Raw genomic sequence first — 20479 nt, 5'->3', positions numbered from 1 at the left:
AGTCTGTTCTGTATTTCTGTGTCTCTTTTTCTGTTTTGCATATAGGGTTATCGTTACCATCTTTCTAAATTCCATATATATGTGTTAGTATGCTGTAATGTTCTTTATCTTTCTGGCTTACTTCACTCTGTATAAGGGGCTCCAGTTTCATCCATCTCATTAGGACTGGTTCAAATGAATTCTTTTTAACGGCTGAGTAATATTCCATGGTGTATATGTACCACAGCTTCCTTATCCATTCATCTGCTGATGGGCATCTAGGTTGCTTCCATGTCCTGGCTATTATAAACAGTGCTGCAATGAACATTGGGGTGCATGTGTCTCTTTCAGATCTGGTTTCCTCAGTGTGTATGCCCAGAAGTGGGATTGCTGGGTCATATGGCTGTCTAGGTTGGTCATGAGGAACGCTGGGCTGGAAGAAGCAAAGCTGGACTCAAGATTGTCGGGAGAAATATCAATAACCTCAGATATGCAGATGACCCCACCCTTATAGCAGAAAGTGAAGAGGAACTAAAGAGCCTCTTGATGAAAGTGAAAAAGGAGAGTGAAAAAGCTGACTTAAAGCTCAACATTCAGAAAACTAAGATCATGGCATCTGGTCCCATCACTTCATGGGAAATAGATAGGAAACAGTGTCAGACTTGATTTTTTTGGGCTCCAAAATCACTGCAGATGGTGACTGCAGCCATGAAATTAAAAGACGCTTACTCCTTGGAAGGAAAGTTATGACCAACCTAGATAGCATATTAAAAAGCACAGACATTACTTTGCCAACAAGGTCTGTCCAGTCAAGGCTACGGTTTTTCCAGTGGTCATGTATGGATGTGAGAGTTGGACTGTGAAGAAAGCTGAGCACCAAAGAATTGATGCTTTTGAACTGTGGTGTTGGAGAAGCCTCTTGAGAGTCCCTTGGACTGCAAGGAGATCCAACCAGTAAAGGAGATCAGTCCTGGGTGTTCATTGGAATGACTGATGCTGAAGCTGAAACTCCAGTACTATGGTCACCTCGTGCAAAGAGTTGACTCATTGGAAAAGACCCTGATGCTGGGAGGTATTGGGGTAGGATGAGAAGGGGATGACAGGAGATGAGATGGCTGGATGGCATCACCGACTTGATGGACATGAGTTTGAGAGAACTCCGGGAATTGGTGATGGACAGGGAGGCCTGGCGTGCTGTGACTCATGGGGTTGCAAAGAGTCAGACACGACTGAGTGACAGAACTGAACTGAACAATGTTGGTCATAACTTTCCTTCCAAGGAGTAAGCATCTTTTAATTTCAAGGCTGCAATCACCATCTGCAGTGATTTTGGAGCCCCCCAAAATAAAGTCAGCCACTGTTTCCACTGTTTCCCCATCTATTTCCCATGATGTGATGGGACCAGATGCCATGATCTTAGTTTTCTGAATGTTGAGCTTTAAGCCAACTTTTTCACTCTCCTCTTTCACTTTCATCAAGAGGCTCTTTTAGTTCTTCTTCACTTTCTGCCATAAGGGTGGTGTTATCTGCATATCTGAGGTTATTGATATGTCTCCCAGCAATCTTGATTCCAGCTTGTGCTTCATCCAGCCCAGCGTTTCTCATGATGTACTCTGCATTTAAGTTAAATAAGCAGGGTGGAATATACAGCCTTGATGTACTCCTTTTCCTATTTGGAATCAGTCTGTTGTTCCACATCCAGTTCTAACTGTTGCTTCCTGACCTGCATATAGGTTTCTCAAGGGGCAGATCAGGTGGTCTGGTATTCCCATCTCTTTCAGAATTTTCCACAGTTTATTGTGATCCACACAGTCAAAGGCTTTGGCATAGTCAATAAAGCAGAAATAGATGTTTTTCTGGAACTCTCTTGCTTTTTTGATGATCCAGCGAATGTTGGCAATTTGCTCTCTGGTTCCTCTGCCTTTTCTAAAACCAGCTTGAACATCTGGAAGTTCATGGTTCACATATTGTTGAAGCGTGGCTTGGAGAATTTTGAGCATTACTTTACTAGCATGTGAGATGAGTGCAATTGTGCGGTAGTTTGAGCATTCTTTGGCATTGCCTTTCTTTTGGGATTGGAACGAAAACACATTTTCCAGCCCTGTGGCCACTGCTGAGTTTTCCAAATTGGCTGGCAGATTGAGTGCAGCACTTTCACAGCATCATCTTTTAGGATTTGAAACAGCTCAGCTGGAATTCCATCACCTCCACTAGCTTTGTTTGTAGTTATACTTCCTAAGGCCCACTTGACTTCACTTTCCAGGATGTCTGGCTCTAGGTGAGTGATCACACCATCACAGGTATCTGGGTCATTAGGATCTTTTTTGTATAGTTCTTCTGTGTATTCTTGCCACCTCTTCTTAATATCTTCTGCTTCTGTTAGGTCCATACAATTTCTGTCCTTTATTGAGCCCATTTTTGCATGAAATGTTCCCTTGGTATCTCTAATTTTCTTGAAGAGATCTCTAGTCCTTCCTATTCTGTTATTTTCCTCTATTTCCTTGCATTGATCACTGAGGAAGGCTTTCTTATCTCTCTGTGCTATTCTTTGGAACACTGAATTCAAATCATTATATCCTTCCTTTTCTCCTTTGCTTTTTGCTTCTCTTCTTTTCACAGCTATTTGTAAGGCCTCCTCAGACAGTCATTTTGCTTTTTTGCATTTCTTTTTCTTGGGGATGGTCTTGATCCCTGTCTCCTGTACAATGTCATGAACCTCTGTCCATAGTTCATCAGGCACTCTGACTATCAGATCTAGTCCCTTAAATCTACTTTTCACTTCCACTGTATAATCATAAGGGATTTGATTTAGGTCATACCTGAATAGTCTAGTGGTTTTCCTTACTTTCTTCAATTTAAGTCTGAATTTGGCAACAAGGAGTTTATGATCTGAGTCACAGTCAGCTCCCAGCCTTGTTTTTGCTGACTGTATAGAGCTTCTCCATCTTTGGCTGCAAAGAATATAATCAATCTAATTTCGGTGTTGACCATCTGGTGATGTCCATGTGTAGACATTTCTCTTGTGTTGTTGGAAGAGGGTGTTTGCTATGACCAGTGCGTTCTCTTGGCTAAACTCTATTAGCCTTTGCCCTGCTTCATTCTATACTCCAAGGCCAAATTTTCCTGTTACTCCAGGTATTTCTTGACTTCCTACTTTTGCATTCTAGTCCCCTATAAAGGAAAGGACTTATTTTTTGGGTGTTAGTTCTAAAAGGTCTTGTAAGTCTTCATAGAACCGTTCAACTTCAGCTTCTTCAGTGTTATTGGTTGGGGCATAGACTTGGATTACCATGATATTGAAGGATTTGCCTTGGAAACGAACAGAGATCATTCTGTCATTTTGTTGTTTTTTTCTTTTTTTAAGGGAGCATGTCTTTTATTCCTTAAAACTTCATTGACATGGAATTTGTGGAAGAGCAAATACACTTTGCTTATTTTTTTCCATTTTTAAAAATTTTAATTGGAGGTTAATTACTTTACAATATTGTATTGGTTTTTGCCATATGATGACATGAATCAGCCATGGGTGTACATGTGTTTTCCTAATTAAACTTAAAAGCTTTTCCACAATGAAGGAAACTATAAGCAAGGTGAAAAGACAGCCTTCAGAATGGGAGAAAATAATAGCAAACGAAGTAACTGACAAAGAATTAATCTCAAAAATATACAAGCAACTCCTGCAGCTCAATTCCTGAAAAATAAACAACCCAGTCAAAAAATGGGCCAAAGAACTAAACAGACATTTCTCCAAGGAAAACATACAGATGGCTAACAAACACATGAAAAGATGCTCAACATCACTCATTATCAGAGAAATGCAAATCAAAACCACAATGAAGTACCATCTCATGCTGGTCAGAATGACTGCTATCCAAAAATCTACAAACAATAAATGGTGGAGAGGGTGTGGAGAAAGGGAACCCTCTTACACTGTTGGTGGGAATGCAAACTAGCACATTCTGTCGTTTTTGAGATTGCATCCAAGTACTGCATTTTGGACTCTTTTGTTGACTATGATGGCTACTCCATTTCTCCTAAGGGATTCCTGCCCACAGTAGTAGATATAATGGTCATCTGAGTTAAATTCACCCATTCCAGTCCATCTTAGTTTGCTGATTCGACATTCACTCTTGCCATCTCCTGTTTGACCATTTCCAATTTGCCTTGACTCATGGACCTAACATTCCAGGTTCCTATGCAATATTGCTGTTTACAGCACGGGACCTTGCTTCTATCACCAGTCACATCCACAACTGGGTGTTGTTTTTGCTTTGGCTCCATCCCTTTATCCTTTCTGGAGTTCCTTCTCCACTCATCTCCAGTAGCATACTGGGCACCTACCGACCTGGGGAGTTCATCTTTCAGTATCTTATCTTTTTGCCTTTTCATACTGTTCATCATCTGCACATCAAAAGAAATCATCAACAAAAAGGCAATCTACCAAAGAGGAGAAGATCCTTGCAAATTATATATCTATTAAGGGGTTAATATATAAAGAACTCATACAACTCAGTAGCAAAAAACAGTCCAACAAAAAAATGGGTAGAAGATTGTGAACAGGTATATTTTTCGAGGAAGATACATAAATAGCCAACAGGTACATGAGAAGATGTTCAACATTATTAAGCATCAGTTCAGTTCAGTTCAGTTGCTCAGTCATATCCGGCTCCTTGCGACTCCATGGACTGCAACACACCAGGCCTCCCTGTCCATACCCAGTTCCTGGAGTTTACTCAAACTCATGTCCATTGAGTCGGAGATGCCATCCAACCATCTCACCCTCTGCTGTTCCCTTCTCCTTCTGCTTTCAACCATTCCCAGCATCAGGGTCTTTTCAAATGAGTCAGCTCTTCGTATCAGGTGGCCAAATTACTGGAGTTTCAACTTCAGCAACAGTCCTTCCAATGAACACCTAGGACTGATGTCCTTTAGGATGGACTGGTTGGATCTCCTTGCAGTCCAAGGGACTCTCAAGAGTCTTCTCCAACACCACAGTTCAAAAACATCAATTCTTCGACGCTCAGCTTCCTTTATAGTCCAACTCTCACATCCATACATGACTACTGGAAAAACCATAGCTTTGACTAGATGGACCTTTGTTGGCAAAGTAATGTCTCTGCTTTTTGATATGCTGTCTAGGTTGGTCATAAATTTAACCATTAACCATTAGGGAAAGGCAAATGAAAACCACAGTGACATATCACCTCACACTTGTTAGAATGACTATAATAAAAAACACAAGAAATAACAACTGTTGGTGAGGACATGCAGTAAAAGGATCCCTTAACACTGTTCATGGGAATATAAACCGGTGAAGCCACTATAGAAAACAACATGGAGGTTCCTAAAAAGCTAAAAATAGAGCTACCACATGATCCAGCAACTCCACTTCTCAGTGTTTATCCAAAGAAACCAAAACACAAAATCCCTCCACCCCAAATACGTGTACCTCTGTGTTCACTGCAGCATTAACTACAATAGCCAAGATACGGAAACAACCCATCCATCAAAGGATGAATGGATAAAGATGTGGGGTGTATATGTGTACAATGGAATACTATTTAGCCACAGAAAGAAGGAAAGCTTGCTATTTGCAACAACATGGATGGACCTTAAGGCCATTATGGTAAATAAAATAAGACAGAGAAAGACAAATACTGCATGATCTCAATTAGATGTGGAATCTGAAAAACAATAAACCAAAAGCTCATAAATATAAAAACTAGATTGGTAGTTATTCGAGGCAGGGGTAGGGGGTCGGTAAAATGGGTGAAGGGGATCAAAAAGTACAATCTTTCGTATATATACAAGTCCTAGGGATGTGAGGTACAGCATAGTGACTGTAATTAATAAATATTGTGCTACCTATTTGCAAGTTGCTAAAAACAGTAAATCTCAGAAGTTCTCATCATAAAACAAACAATTCTCTTCTAACTATGTGTGGTGACAGATGGTAACTAAACTTACTGTGGTGATCATTTTGCATTAAATACAAATATCAAATCATTAAGTTGTAAAACTGAAATGAATAAAATGTTATGTCAATTATACCTCAAAAAAAATTAGGGAAGAATAAAAAGTTCAAAGTTCCTTTGGCTATGCCTTCCTCCTATCCCCAATTACAGAATAACTTTGGAATTTTCTGTTAAGTAGCAGTGCACTCAAGTATCGTTTATGGCACATTTGTTACTTTCAAAGTCTGACAGGAAGTGGAAAATAAAGACTTCCTGGACTAGATTCACAGAACGCTCTCAAAAGTTCTTATGTGGATTAGCGCAGACATCAATAAAGCTCATTTCCCTAACAGACCCCAGACAAGACAAGCAGACCAGACTGGTAACAGTTTAACATCACATCCCAGTATATGTAAATAATCTAGATGATAATATCTGTAGTTACATTTGCGGTAAGTATCTATAGCTATTTTCGTGTCATTATTTTGAATAAGATCACAATCATACCATTATTATTATGACTATAAAGCATAGCATTAACAATCATTATTTTATTCTAGATAACACTCAACCAGAGTCAAATCCAAAGGTTTCTCTCCTTTTAATTACTATAACTTTGGCTGGCTAGCTCACATTAAAGAAAATCATTCTTCTCCTTTTTCAAAACCATAGTAATTTGGAAGCCAGTAAAACAAAATCTTATCCTCTCAAAAGAAGAGGTCAAAGCACCTTTTGAACAGCAAAAGTAAATGTCCCAACGCCTGAACTTTGAAGTTCAGACTAAAAGTCACAGGAAAAGCTTTTAAGGTTCTTCTCTGCTCACTGCCTCCAATCACTCAGAGTATATTTTTATCTTTTCACAACGTTCCTGCAAACTTTCTTATATTTCTAAATTCACAGGAATTTAAAATGGGTGAAGGGTTCTCTTCTTTTCTAGGTCATCATGGTGTGTGTGGTTGACTCTGTTCCTGAACTTCTCTTCTTGAGACTCCCAGGATCAAATGATTCCTGGCCAAGAAACAGAACAATAGTCCAATTGCCCAGTGGATTCAGCTGAAAATGGACAATGAGATCAAGTACAACTCCACTCCTGAAAGGAGACACCGGAGAAGAACCAAGCTGAGTCGACAAGGACTCTCAAATGCCACGGCACATGCATTTATGCTGCACTGAGGTCATGAGCATCTTCTCGTATCAAGCAGAAAACATCACCACACATGGAGAGTTGGACATGTTTTATTGGGAACATGATTTTCCTCTTTGCTTTTCTGCTTCTGCACTAATAGACTGGTTCAGAAAAAAATATGAGTATACTGTTGTTTGAATAAATAAATAAAATGCAGAAACGACATGCTTGCTACTGAAGGTGACAAGAGGTGACGGATGATAAAACCAAATCTAATTGGAGCAGATCAGGGCCATTTATAACTCTAAATATTACAGATCAAGAACATCACGGAATTGCAGCATTATGAATGCGATAACCTTCAAACATTTTAAAAGGTCAAATGATCTTTCATTAAGTGGTATATACAAATGTATATACAGTACTTAATGGAAATTGTTTTGGAAATACCCAACAAATCATTCTACAAAGGGCCCCCAGGAAGCAAAGTTTTACTATTAATATGCTTGATTTCCCAAAGTGGCAACTGAAACTCTTTCCTCACTAGAAAATAACAATGAAACTACATAGAATTTACCTCGTAATACTCCCCAGACTCTGTTGGCAGTGAGCGTAGCCACTGGTCCTTTCACAAGTAAATTATCTGTATTGGAAAAAAGAAAAGAATGTTTCTTGTATGGTGACAGATGGTGACATTTTACATTATATACAAATATCAAATCATTATGTTGTAAACCTGAAACTAATATAATGTTATGTCAATTACACCTCAAAAAACCAGGAGAGAATAAGAAGTTCTCTGCTTCATCATCACCGACCACGGCCACCACCACTCAGGGTGTCGCGTGACAGCTGGTGACACCTGGGAAAACAGATCTCTCCACAGCTAGTCATCAGGTGACGGTCTTCTGACAGGGTAGCCTTTCCTCAGAAGAACAGAGTCATGAGTTAGGCTTATGTGTAAAAATGTATGGAAATACTGAATCACCATGTTGTGTAAGGGGAATTAGCACAGCGTTGTAAGGTAACTGTACTTCAAAAACAAGCAAGCTCAAGAGAGAGAGATCAGACTCTTGGTTACCAGAGGCAGGTGGTAACTGGACAAAGGCAGGCAAAAGGTACTAACTTCTGGTTATAAGATAAATAAGTACAAGGGACATAATGTACACCATGATGAACACAGTTAGCACGGTGGGATGCTACATGTGAACATTGTTCAGAGTAAATCATAAGAGTTCTCATCAAGAAAAACCTGTTTTTCTTTCTTTAATTTTGTATCTATTTGAGATGGACGTGCCCTAACTTCCTGTGATAATCATTTCCCGATGTAAGTCAGTCAGATCATAACGCTGTGCACCTAGACTTACACGGTGCTGTCAGTCATGTCTCAGTAAAACCGGAAGAAAAAATGTTTGCTTTTAATCCCTCAGTGATACACAGTACATTTCCCAAAACATACCATTGTTATTTCTGCATCACTCCTTTCTCCTGAGCTCCAAACCTGTCTCTCCAACTGCCTTCTGTATATCCTCATGTGGAAGTCCCGTGAAAAGTGAAAGTTGCTCAGTCCTGTCCGACTCTTTGCGACCCCATGGAATTCTCAGTCCATGGAATTCTCCAGGCCAGAATACTGGAGTGGGCAGCCTTTCCTGTCTCCAGGGGATCTTCCCAACCCAGGGATAGAACCCAGGTCTCCCACATTTCTTGGGGATTCTTTACCAGCTAAGCCACAAGGGAAGCCCAAGAATACTGGAGCGGGTAGCCTATCCCCCCTTCTCCAGGGGATCTTCCCGACCCAGGGATCGAACCGGGGTCTCCTGCACTACAGGCGAATTCTTTACCAGCTGAGCTACAGGGAAGCCCCAGAAAACCTGACGGCTCTTCCTTAAAGTCCACAAGCCCCAGACTGAACGCGTCCCGCTTCTCACTTGCTGGGCTCCGGACTCCTCCTCTCCTCACTCCAGCCAGCCCAGGAGCTCAGTCAGGAAGCCGGGAGGCCCCGCCCTCATTCCTCATTCTCCCTTACTGGAGAGTTCTCTCCCGCTAGCCCTCTACAGAGCAGGGGCTTACTTAAGCTGAGAGTTTAAGTCAAAGGGGCAAGCCCCTCAGTGCCCCTCATCCCCTGATGGAGCCTCTGCTGTCAGTCTTGAGCTCTGTAAGACCAGAGTTTTCTCTGCTCCGGCCGCTCCCCCGCTGTGTCCCCTACTTGCCCTGGACCTCCACACCCCTAACGTTTTCCCAAATCTTCCTTCACACTCACTTGCTGGGACCTTGCTGGTGGTCCAGAATTTGCCTTCTAATGCAGGGGATGGAGTTCAATCTTTGGTTGGGAGCTAAGATCCCCCATGCCGAGCTGCAACCAAGCGCAGCCCTGCAACTAGAGGTTGCTCCAGCCTCATCTCAGTCTTCAGAAAGGTTTCCCATGGACTCATCCCCAGAGAAAGCGGAGCACCAGGAAGCAAAGAGAGGCCGAAAGCTAAAGGCATGAAGACTGCAGCAGGAGGGACACTCGAGGGCTGCAGGCTCATGACTTAACTGGCATCTCTGCTTCATCATCACCCTGCACCACCATCACCCAGGGTGCTGCGTAACAGCTGGCTACACATAGGGAAAACAGCTCTATCAACAGCCAACGATCAGGCGACAATCTTCTGACAAGGAAGCCTTCCATAAGACGAACAGTCGTGAGTTAGCTAAAGGCCAGGCTAAGAATGGTATTGCTATTATGACCACAGTCTAATCACGATTCCACCCCTCTATTAAATCCTTAGTTTAAGCTACCTAAATAGAACTCACCATTTCACTGGTCACTGTTTAAAGCCAGTTTTTGCCACTTTCCAGTTCTGAGATCTCCTGGAATCAGTCAGCACAAAGACTTATCTAAAACCATTAACATGTGGCATATACCTGATGCCAGTTATTTTCCAACAGCTGACGACTGGCTGATATTGTAAAGGATTCTGATTCAACCCAATGCAAAAACCACACATATAAAGCAGTAAGGAGGAGATTGTGTTTCCTAAATATATGGACAAATAAGCTATAGAATTTTTATTTCAAAGCCAAATTGTTAGTCTTAACACTGATAAGCTCCCTGAGGTGGGATGAAGGCATCTTTCTTTCAATTATCTCCTTCTATACTTTTTGCACCACACTATTTTGACGGGTATACATGCAAGTAACAGCAATGGATTCCTCTTTTTAAAATAAAAAAATGTGATAGGTAAGACTAAAAGCCCTTTGAGATGCCCACTGAACTCCCTACTTTCCTTAGAGGAAACAGCAGATCTTTTCCGGGGCACTTGTATATCCACGTGACAATAAAAAGAATACTGCTTTCTGTGCACCTTCTTGTATTATGTTGGTATTTAAATGGTATCCTCCTGTACACATTATGATGTATCTTCCTTTGTCCAACTCAGCAATTTATCTTGGCAAGTTCTCCACGTCTGTTCTATCTCCACTTGTTTTTTAAGTATTTCATTTCCCTACGTATGCTGCACTGGGTCTTCACAGCTGTGTGTGGGCTTTCTCTAGTTGCAGCGAGCAGGGACGCCTCTCGAGTTGCAGTGCGTGGGTTCCTCACTGTGGTCGTTCCCCTTGTTGCAGATCACAGGCTCTAGGCCTGCAGGCTTCAGTCGTTGTGGCGGCTGGGTTTAGTTGCTCCTCAGCGTATGGGATCTTCCCAGATCAGGGGTCGAACGCGTGTCCTCTGTGTTGGCACGCAGAGTCTTAAACACTGGACCACTAGAGAAGTCCTGTAACTCCATTGGTTTATTCTCAATTGTTGAAGAGTATTCTCCAGTGTCAACTGACAAGATATATGCAGCTATTCTTCTAGTGATGAACATTTCATTTTGCTTATAAACATTCACTGTGGCAGACAAACCACAGAGAACATTCTTGATGTACGTAATTACTTCTCTATGGTAGAAATTAGTCTACATCTGGTTCTGAGGGGATGCCTATTTTTATTTTACTTGATGCTGCTGTTAACACTTGTCAGTTTCTCCAAGATTTCCCTGTACCCTTGGACAATGGTTGATATCTTGTTATTTCCATTTGTGTGTTATTTTTATCATCATCATCAACTAGTTTAAAACTAGTTTATCCTTTAACCAGAAAATTTCACGGTTAGCTTATCTCCAGAAGTCTCCCATTCAGAAAAATGGGGTTTGCAAAACTGAAAGCAAGGCAGACTGTAACTCCCCAGCCTCGACATATTCCCTCATTTGGATTTTACAGTATGTCATTGTACTGCTGGTGAGCAAAGATTCCTTGGTAATTTGCTGATCATTTCTCAATTCAGATTGCAAAATCTAATTCATCAAGTGTCTGAGTGCTGTCAACTCACATGACCAATGTGGGCAAACCATCCTGTTTCTCTTCTAAGAACAGCCACAGAATGGAAGAGAAATGAAGTTATTTTGCAAAAAGATGTATCAAGGCATCAAGTAATCTCACCTCTAGTCTAATTAAAAGGATGAAGAGATGTATTTTAATTGTCTGTGAGGCAGTCTGAGAACAAAGGGGTTACTCTTTTCTCTAAGATATGCATTTTCTTTTCTATTTTTACACCTGACTCACCAGTCTGCTCTTTCTGCACTAATCCTAAATCACCCATTGTTCTTCTATGATTCCGTGGTACAATTCCACATAATTTCCAGTCAGTACATGCTATGATAAAGGTCTGCCCATCTGCTTATTCTTCCTACAACAAGTTAGGAATATTTTACGCAAATAAGAAATCATGTAGCTAAATGTTGATTATATTTTCAATCAATATAAATGAAGATGGAATATAAATATAATACAACATAAATATAAATGCAACCTGAAAAACTTCAACCCTCACATTATCTATGTGTCAACTTAATTATAAACATAAATCATGCCAGGGCTTTGCTGGAGCCCAGTGTAAGATTCTGTGCTTCCACTGCAAGGGGCACAGGTTCAATTCTTGGTCAGGGAACTAAGATCCCACATAATGTGCCCAAAAAAAAAAAAGAGAGAGAGAGAGAGAGAGAAAGATCATGCCTATAAGCACAAACTTGATTTCAAAATAAACTATCTAGATGTTCAAAATTAAGGGATAAGCCAGTGAGTTTTGGCGCAACCATACAGTTGGTAGAACATTACTCAGCCACTAAAAATGCTGTCATTGAAAATTATTTAGTGAAATTCCTGTTCATAGGCAAAAAAGTGGCTTCCCAGGTCATGCTAGTGGTAATGAACCCACATGTCAATGCAGGAGACATGAGAAATGCGGGCTCAATCCCTTGGTTATGACGATCCCTTGGACAAGGAATGGGAAACCACTCCTGTATCCTTGTCTGGGAAATCCCATGGACAGAGGAGCCTGGCAGGCTACAGTCCAAGGGGTCTCAGAGTCAGACAGACTGAAGCAACTTAGCATAGCACACGCAAAGAAGAAAAACAGAAAACCACATGCACAGAACTAGACCCCTTTTTCATGCCATTCCTTATCTTATGCTTTTATTTATATCTATGTAAAACATTCAAATGTATTACTCTGCAAAAAAAAAAAAAAAAAGACATCTAAGTAACAAAGGTCAACTCTGAGTGCCGGGATTATGAGTAATTTAATTCCTCCTCTTCACTTACTGTACTTAAAGATTTCCTGCAATGATTATGTTTTAGTTTTGCCATCAGACTTTTAATGGTAATTATTTAGTTATTTACTATTGCCATAGGTACAGCATGTGGGACTTTGGTTCCCCATCCAAGGATCAAACCTGTGCTCCTTGCAGTGGAAGCGCAGTCTTAAACACTGGACTGCCAGGGAAGTTCCCTAATGGTTATTTTTTAAAAATAATAATTATAAACTCACTGGTTAAGAGGTCAAAACAGTTCATGGAGCAGAGTCAGCTTCTGGCACTTGAGTCTGTAACAAGCAGCTTTGTGTACAATCCGTCCCATGACATAGGTACTCACAAGACTCATCCGAAGTGATGTTGGGGAAACTGTCACATTGTGGGTTCTTGATAACTGAGACTTCAAGTTTCTGTAACTCCATTGCACTTGGAACTTTATTAGAGCCAAGAGGCCACTTGTAGAAACCAAAAATATAGTCATAATATCTGTGTGAGAGAAATTCAAACAAATTTTTAAACCATTGTTGTTTATTCACTGAGTCGGGTCTGACTCTACATGACTACATGAAGTACATCGCACCAGGCTTCCCTGTCTCACTAGGTGTGTGAAGCAGGGTGTGCAAGCTCATTCTGACCAGTGATGGGGCAGGGCGGGGAGGCGGTGGGAGGAAGCTTCCTCTCCGAGGTGAGCACCAAAAAAACTTTCTCTGTATGTGACACCTACATCAGTGGCAGCCACACCAAAGATGGAACATCAGAGATGACAAGAATACAGATCCTAATGATACTGTTGAGCCACTTAGCCAACTAGCCCTGAAATCCTGCCTTCTTTTGGACTTCTCAATGTGTGAGATTCTTTACCCTCTGAGCCACCAACAACTGAATGGTTCAAGATCGAGAAAGGAGTACGAAAGGGCTGTCTGCTGTCACCCTGTTTGCTTAATCTATATGCTGAGCACATCATGAGAAATGCCAGGCCGGATGAGTTACAAGCTGGAATCAAGGTAGGCGGGAGAACCTCAGATACATGGATGACACCACTCTAATGGCAGAAAGAGAAGAGGAACTAAAGAGCCTCCTGATGAGGGTGAAGGAGGAGAGTGAAAGAGCTGGCTTAAAATTAAACATTAAAAAAACTAAGATCATGCTATCTGGCCCCATTAGGTGGCGGTTGAGACACTAAGTTGTGTCTGACTCTTACGACTCCATGGACTGTAGCCTGCAAGACTCCTCTGTCGATGGGATTCTCCAGGCAAGAATATTGGAGTGGGCTGCCATTTCCTTACCAGAGAATCTTCCCGACCCAGGGATTGATCCAGGGTCTCCTGTTTTGCAGGTAGATTCTTTACCAAATGAGCTACTGGCCCTATTACTTCATGGAAAAAAGAGAGGGGCAAAGGTTGAAATTAGTGACAGATTTCCTCTTCTTGGGCTCTAAAATCACTGTGGATGGTGCTGTAGCCATGAAATTGGAAGATATTTGTTTCTTGGCAGGAAAGCTATGACAAATCTAGACAAGTGTGTTGAAAAGCAGAGACATTACTCTGTGGACAAAGGTCTGTACAGTCAAGGCTGTGGTCTTCCCAGTGATCACGTATGGTTGTGACAGCTGGACTCTAAAGAAGGCAGAGCACCAAAGAATTGATGCCTCCAAACTGCGGTGCTGAAGAAGACTCCTAAGAGTCCCTTGGACAGCAAGGAGATCAAACCAGCCAATCCTAAGGGAGATCAACCCTGACTGTTCACTGGAAGGACTGATGCTGAAGCTGAAGCTCCAGTATTCTGGTCACCTGATGTGAACAGCTGACACCCTGGAAAAGTCCCTGATGCTGGGAAAGATTGAGGGCAGAAGAGCGTGTCATAGGATGAGACGGCAGGATGGAATCACCAATACAGTGGATGTGAACTTGGGCAAACTTCGGAAGATGGTGAGGCACAGAGGTCTGGCATGCTGCCTCCATGGGGTCGCAGAGAGTTGGACACGGCTGGGCAACTGAACAACCACAAAATGTGAGATGTCAGCTTTTCTTTCTGCTCACGCCACACTGAGTTGGGGCTCAGTTACCTTCCAACAGAAGTATCCAGCTAACACCACCAAAGAATCCTCACTAGGGCCTAGACAATTTACATTCTGCTGGTACCTGAATGTCAGAGGAAGAGGGTAGGAAATAAACATTTGAAGGTGCTAGAAGATAAAAAGGTCACATAGTCTTCAAAGCCTAAGACCTGTAACAGAGTTTGAAAAGCCAGAAGGCTGTATAAGCTACTTATTCATAAGACTGTCTTCTGCTTTTTCCAGGGAAGTAAGGAGAGATGGGAAAGTTCTGATGAACATCAAAGTGTATGGAAGTTAACCAGTGAGACAGCGAAACAGATTAAGGTGCTGGGGGAAATCATTAGCTTAGGAAAATCTTTTTATAATTTAAAAATACATTATTTATTTACTTGGTGGGGTTGAGCCTTAGTTCTGGCATGTGGGATCTAGTTCCCTTACTGAGGATTGAACCTGGGCCCCTGCATTGGGAGCATCCAGGAAGTCTAAGCCCCTGGACCACCAGGGAAGTCCCTATCAAAAAATTCTGACAAATTCAAACGGAAATAAAGCTCACTAAATTGTATAGCTAAAAATAGTTAACACAGCATCCTAGGAAGTTAACCAGTGAGACAGCGAAACAGATTAAGGTGCTGGGGGAAATCATTAGCTTAGGAAAATCTTTTTATAATTTAAAAATACATTATTTATTTACTTGGTGGGGTTGAGCCTTAGTTCTGGCATGTGGGATCTAGTTCCCTTACTGAGGCTTGAACCTGGACCCCTGCATTGGGAGCATCCAGGAAGTCTAAGCCCCTGGACCACCAGGGAAGTCCCTATCAAAAAATTCTGACAAATTCAAACGGAAATAAAGATCACTAAATTGTATAGCTAAAAATAGTTAACACAGCATCCTAGGGCTTCCTCGTTGGCGCTAGTGGTAAAGAACCCAGCTGCCAATGCAGGAGACACAGAGATGATGGTTCCATTGCTGGGTCTGGAAGATCCCCTGGATCAGGAAATGACAACCTTCTCTAGTATTCTTGCCTAGAATATTATGTGGGCAGAGGCGGCTTAAGGGCTACAGTCCACAGGGCCACAAGTCAGACACAACTAAGTACATAGCAATCTTATGTACATGCTACCATAATTTAAAAAAAAAAAAATTGAAGGGAAATTAAAGCTGTCAGCAGCTTTGAGTAAGGTGCTGCCTTGTCCCAAATAAGGAAATCATGGCCCTAGATATTAAAACTCTAACAGAAAACTCTAGTCAATACTGTGGTTTTTCTAGTAGTCATGTATGAATGTGAGAGTGGGACTGTAAACAAAGATAAGCACAAAAGACTTGATGCTTTTGAACTGTGGTGTTGGAACTCTTGAGAGTCCCTTGGACTGCAAGGAGATCCAAACAGTCCATCGTAAAGGAGATCTGTCCTGGGTGTTCATTGGAAGGACTGATGCTGAGGCTGAAACTCCAATATTTTGGTCACCTGATGCAAAGAATTGACTCATCTGATAAGACCCTGATACTGGGAAAGATTGAAGGTGGGAGGAAAAGGGGAGAAAGAGGATGAGATGGTTGGATGGCATCACAGACTCAATGGACATGAGTTTTAGTAAACTCCGGGAGTTTGTGATGGACAGGGAGGCCTAGCATGCTGCAGTCCATGGGGTCAAAAAGAGTCAGACACACTGAGAGACTGAACTGAACAGAAAGCTCTAAGGGATCTGACGCAGTGGTATTCAAGGTGTGTGTGAAACAGTCAATAGCTCCATCGTCTCCAACTCTTTGTGACCCCACAGACTGTAGCCCGCCTGGCTCCTCTGTCCATGGAATTCTCCAGGAAAGGATACTTGAGGGGCAGCCACTCCCTTCTCCAGGGGGTCTTCCTGACCCAGGGATTGAACATGGGTCTCCTGCATTGCAGGCAGATTCTTTGCCATCTGAGCCACCAGGGAAGCCCATTTGAGCTTGTCAGGAACTGAAACTAAAGTTTTGGTTAACTAAGGAGGGGAAAAGGTTAAAAAAAAGAAAACTGGCATGTGATCTTGCTATAAATGCTAAGGAAGCAGCCACATACCAGACAGACAGAACTCTGCCTGCAAAATGCATACTGTTTCAAAGCAGGGGTTGATAGAAGTGGGTTCTTCAGGAGACAGGAGCCTTGAGGATCTCAGCACACTGGGGCCTCAGTTTTACCTGTTCTCCATGGCCTTGAGATTCTAGAACACCCATCATCTCTAAACCTTTTCAACTTCATCATGCGTTTACTCTGAAGTAGTAAAGGCCCCTCCTCGGTTCCTAGAACACTCTCCTGAATGCTTTCAAGTCTCAGCCATAATGGCTAATGTTTTATACCCTGCTTCCTAACATGCAGGGTATAATTAATAGCTGCTTCCCACACAGGGCACAAATTAGTTAGGCAAAGTCCTCAGATAACTACCTACACTCCCTTACGATGCCAGGCCTTCTTCAAGTTCTGGTTATCTAACCATGGTTGCCTGACATCATCCACGCTTTCTTGCCAGACTCACACCATTCAGCTGATCACCGTGTCCTTGTTTTACTAGCAGTATGGCACAGAAGGAAAATCCAGTTTTACAAATTGAGTCCCAGAGCAAATAAGGTGTGTTTATGTTTAAAAGATTCCCAAGTCATGATCTTCCATTAAATGGCCTTCAGGTACTTTTTCCTTCTCAGTATCCCAAGGCGGGTAATCAACCACCTTCATATTACTTCTTCACCCAGACTCCAGCCATTCTGACCTGATGGCAGATTCAACACCAAAGACTTATTAGATTATGCATCTAAAATGAGGGTAACATTGTCCCTCGCCTTATTTAGTGGTTCACAAGGGAAGGAGAAGAAACCATCTCTGCCATCGACTCCGTAAGTCTCTTCGGCCTAAGCCTAAGTGCGAGGCCTAGCTGGGGTCAGCAGCTGCTGATCTGACGAGTCCTGCATTTACCTCCCAGCTGCTTGGTGTCCTGCAAGCACAATTAAGCTCTAATGACCTCAGGGAACAAGGACCAAAATCTGAGGGAGGAAAGGACCTGTACAGTGAGCACCAAGCCACACTCCTTCAGGGCGCCTTGAGGACAGGTCGAAGCCTGAGGCTTCTTGAGACATCGCCCCAAGGGCAGTCCGCCCTGTACGCGGTGAAGTGAGCAAAGCCAGCGCCGCGGTACCACACCGCAGATCAGCTCTTACTGCTGCTCAGTCAGTAGTCATGTCCCGCCCTTTGTGACCCCACGGACTGTAGCCCACCAGGCTCCTCTGTCCACGGGCATTGTCCAGGCAAGAATGCTGCCGTGGGTTGCCATTTCCTCCTCCAGGGGATCTTCCCCACCCAGGCAGGGATGGAACACATGTCTCTTGTGTCTCCTGCATTGGCAGGCAGATTCTTTACAGCTGAGCCACCAGGGAAGCACCCCCCCCCCACACACACCCCCCAGATCAACTAGACATCAGTTTTAAAAAGAAAGGAAGAAAAAACTAGCACTGTGGGCTGCCTCCCTACTACACAATTCTCCCTGCGGCCAATCGGGTTACAGAGCTGAGGCTGGAGGGCTGAGAAGCGCTAAGGATCAAAACAGGAACCTGGGAGAGGAAGCACATAAGTGCTTCTGGCAAACAAAAGGAGAAGCAGGGACTGCAGTGCAGTGACCATACCAAAGTAGTAGGTGAAAATATCCAACACTTTGCATGGAACAGAGATTTGGAAAGGGAACGGGAGTTTTGACAATGCTTCAACCTAAGGACTTTCTGCCACCTGAACTGTTACCAGATTGGGGGAGGAGAGATTGCCTATAAATGACAAGCCACTTTGGGAAACCCCTTGCCCGCAAACTTTAAGAACCCATCTTCCTCTTCGAACTCCCTCCAGATAAACTGCCATTAACCCTCCATCCACTCCATTCTCCGAGGCGAACAATGGCCACAAACTCTGAGCACGCTACTCCTTCCGCTCAATATCCTGCACCCGAACGCGTTCCCGAGCACCCAGGAGGTCCCTTAGGAGGCGGGGTGGGGGAGGGGAGGGGCGGTCAGGGGAGGGCTTGCGTTTCCGGCCCTGCTGCGCCAAGCCGGCTCTGCTCTCTTCTAGACCCGTGACTTTGGTCTGGTCACTGGCCGGTTCACCTGCCAAACAGGGGCAAGAGCGTCGGCGAGGCTGGACGGCCGTGCAGGTGCTAAGAGGCTCTCAGGTGCTCCTCCCCTCGGGCCCCGCGCCTGCGCTGCGTCCCAGGGTGGGCCGTCCCTCCCCGTCCCGGGGTCTCCGGGTCCCCTCCCCGGCCGCCCGTCGGGAGCGCTCACCGCCGAAACGCTTCCTGCAGGACTGCGCAGGAGGGGCCGGCCTTGGAAGCGGGGCTGTGCCCGAAGAAGAAGTTTCCGGGCGATAGGTACAGCAAACGCGGGGTCGTCTTCACAGAGAGAGGCAGGGGCCAAAGATTCAGGTCCCGCGAAGCAGAGACGCGCGGGGTCCGCGCCGCCAGCAGCGCCAGCAGCGCCAGCAGCCCGGGTAGCCTCAGCCTCCCCAGCCCGCGTTGCTCCATGGCCGCTCAGCTGCTCTCTACCCGGGCCCCCCCCCGTAAGCACCGGCCGCCGCCTCGGCTCCTGATCGCGCCCGGAGTCCTGGGAGCGGTGCCTGGAGCGAGCGAGTCCGAGAGTCAGCGGACTGTGCTCCGCCTCCAGAGGGCTGGGGCAGCCAGCCCCGGCCGCAGCAGCCATCCGCCCCCAGCCGATCCCGGGTTTCCTCCCTGCCCAGACTTCCCGCTGGCAGCGCTGGGGTTCTTGCAGCAGTTCGCCTCAGTGAAACTGCAGAACGCACGCCACGTAAAAACCAACTTCCTCCCGCCGCTAACACCAGATAACCCGCGTGGTTCAGTTCAGTTCAGTTGCTCAGTCGTGTCCGACGCTTTGCCACCCCATGAATCGCAGCATGCCAGGCCTCCCTGTCCATCACCAACTCCCGGAGTTTACTCAAACTCATGTCCATGGAGTCGGTGATGCCATCCAGCTCTGTCGTCCCCTTCTCCTCCTGCCCCTAATCCCTCCCAGCATCAGGGTCTTTTCCAATGAGTCAACTCTTCACATGAGGTGGCCAAAGTACTGGAGTTTCAGCTTCAGCATCAGTCCTTCCAATGAACACCCAGGACTGATCTCCTTTAGGATGGACTGGTTGGATCTCCTTGCAGTCAAGGGACTCTCAAGAGTCTTCTCCAACACCACAGTTCAAAAGCATCAATTCTTTGGCGCTCAGCTTTTTTCACAGTCCAACTCTCCACATCTATACATGACCACTGAAAAACCATAGCCTTGACCAGACGGACCTTTGTTGGCAAAGTAATGCCTCTGCTTTTTATTTATTTATTTATTTTTTTAAATTTTTTTATTAGTTGGAGGCTAATTACTTCACAACATTTCAGTGGGTTTTGTCATACATTGATATGAATCAGCCATAGATTTACACTTATTCCCCATCCCGATCCCCCCTCCCACCTCCCTCTCCACCCGATTCCTCTGGGTCTTCCCAGTGCACCAGGCCCGAGCACTTGTCTCATGCATCCCACCTGGGCTGGTGATCTGTTTCACCATAGATAGTATACATGCTGTTCTTTTGAAACATCCCACCCTCACCTTCTCCCACAGAGTTCAAAAGTCTGTTCTGTATTTCTGTGTCTCTTTTCTGTTTTGCATATATGGTTATCGTTACCATCTTTCTAAATTCCATATATATGTGTTAGTATGCTGTAATGTTCTTTATCTTTCTGG

At 43.9% G+C, this 20479-nt stretch overlaps 1 protein-coding gene across 3 annotated transcripts in view; it reads right to left on the bottom strand.

Moving 5' to 3' along the window:
* Positions 1 to 19399, bottom strand: part of LOC122454606 (beta-hexosaminidase subunit beta-like) — a 33613-nt gene extending 14214 nt beyond the window's left edge. Inside the window, exons 1-3 of one of the 3 annotated variants that reach the window (XM_043489211.1) lie at positions 19022 to 19399; positions 13015 to 13160; positions 7637 to 7702 (exon numbers count right to left, since the gene is read on the bottom strand). In XM_043489211.1, the coding sequence (XP_043345146.1) occupies positions 7637 to 7702; positions 13015 to 13160; positions 19022 to 19260 (451 nt within the window). In that variant the 5' untranslated portion in view covers positions 19261 to 19399. Of the gene's footprint in view, positions 1 to 7636; positions 7703 to 12910; positions 12951 to 13014; positions 13161 to 19021 lie in introns of those variants that run through there. The other 2 variants (XM_043489213.1, XM_043489212.1) reach the window with 2 other exon arrangements.
* Between the last annotated feature and the right edge of the window lie 1080 nt (positions 19400 to 20479).

This window comes from Cervus canadensis, chromosome 16, assembly GCF_019320065.1.
Source record: "Cervus canadensis isolate Bull #8, Minnesota chromosome 16, ASM1932006v1, whole genome shotgun sequence".
NCBI classification, from domain to species: domain Eukaryota; kingdom Metazoa; phylum Chordata; class Mammalia; order Artiodactyla; family Cervidae; genus Cervus; species Cervus canadensis.
Note: the sequence above shows the minus strand (reverse complement) of the source record. Positions and strands in the feature narration are given on the sequence as shown.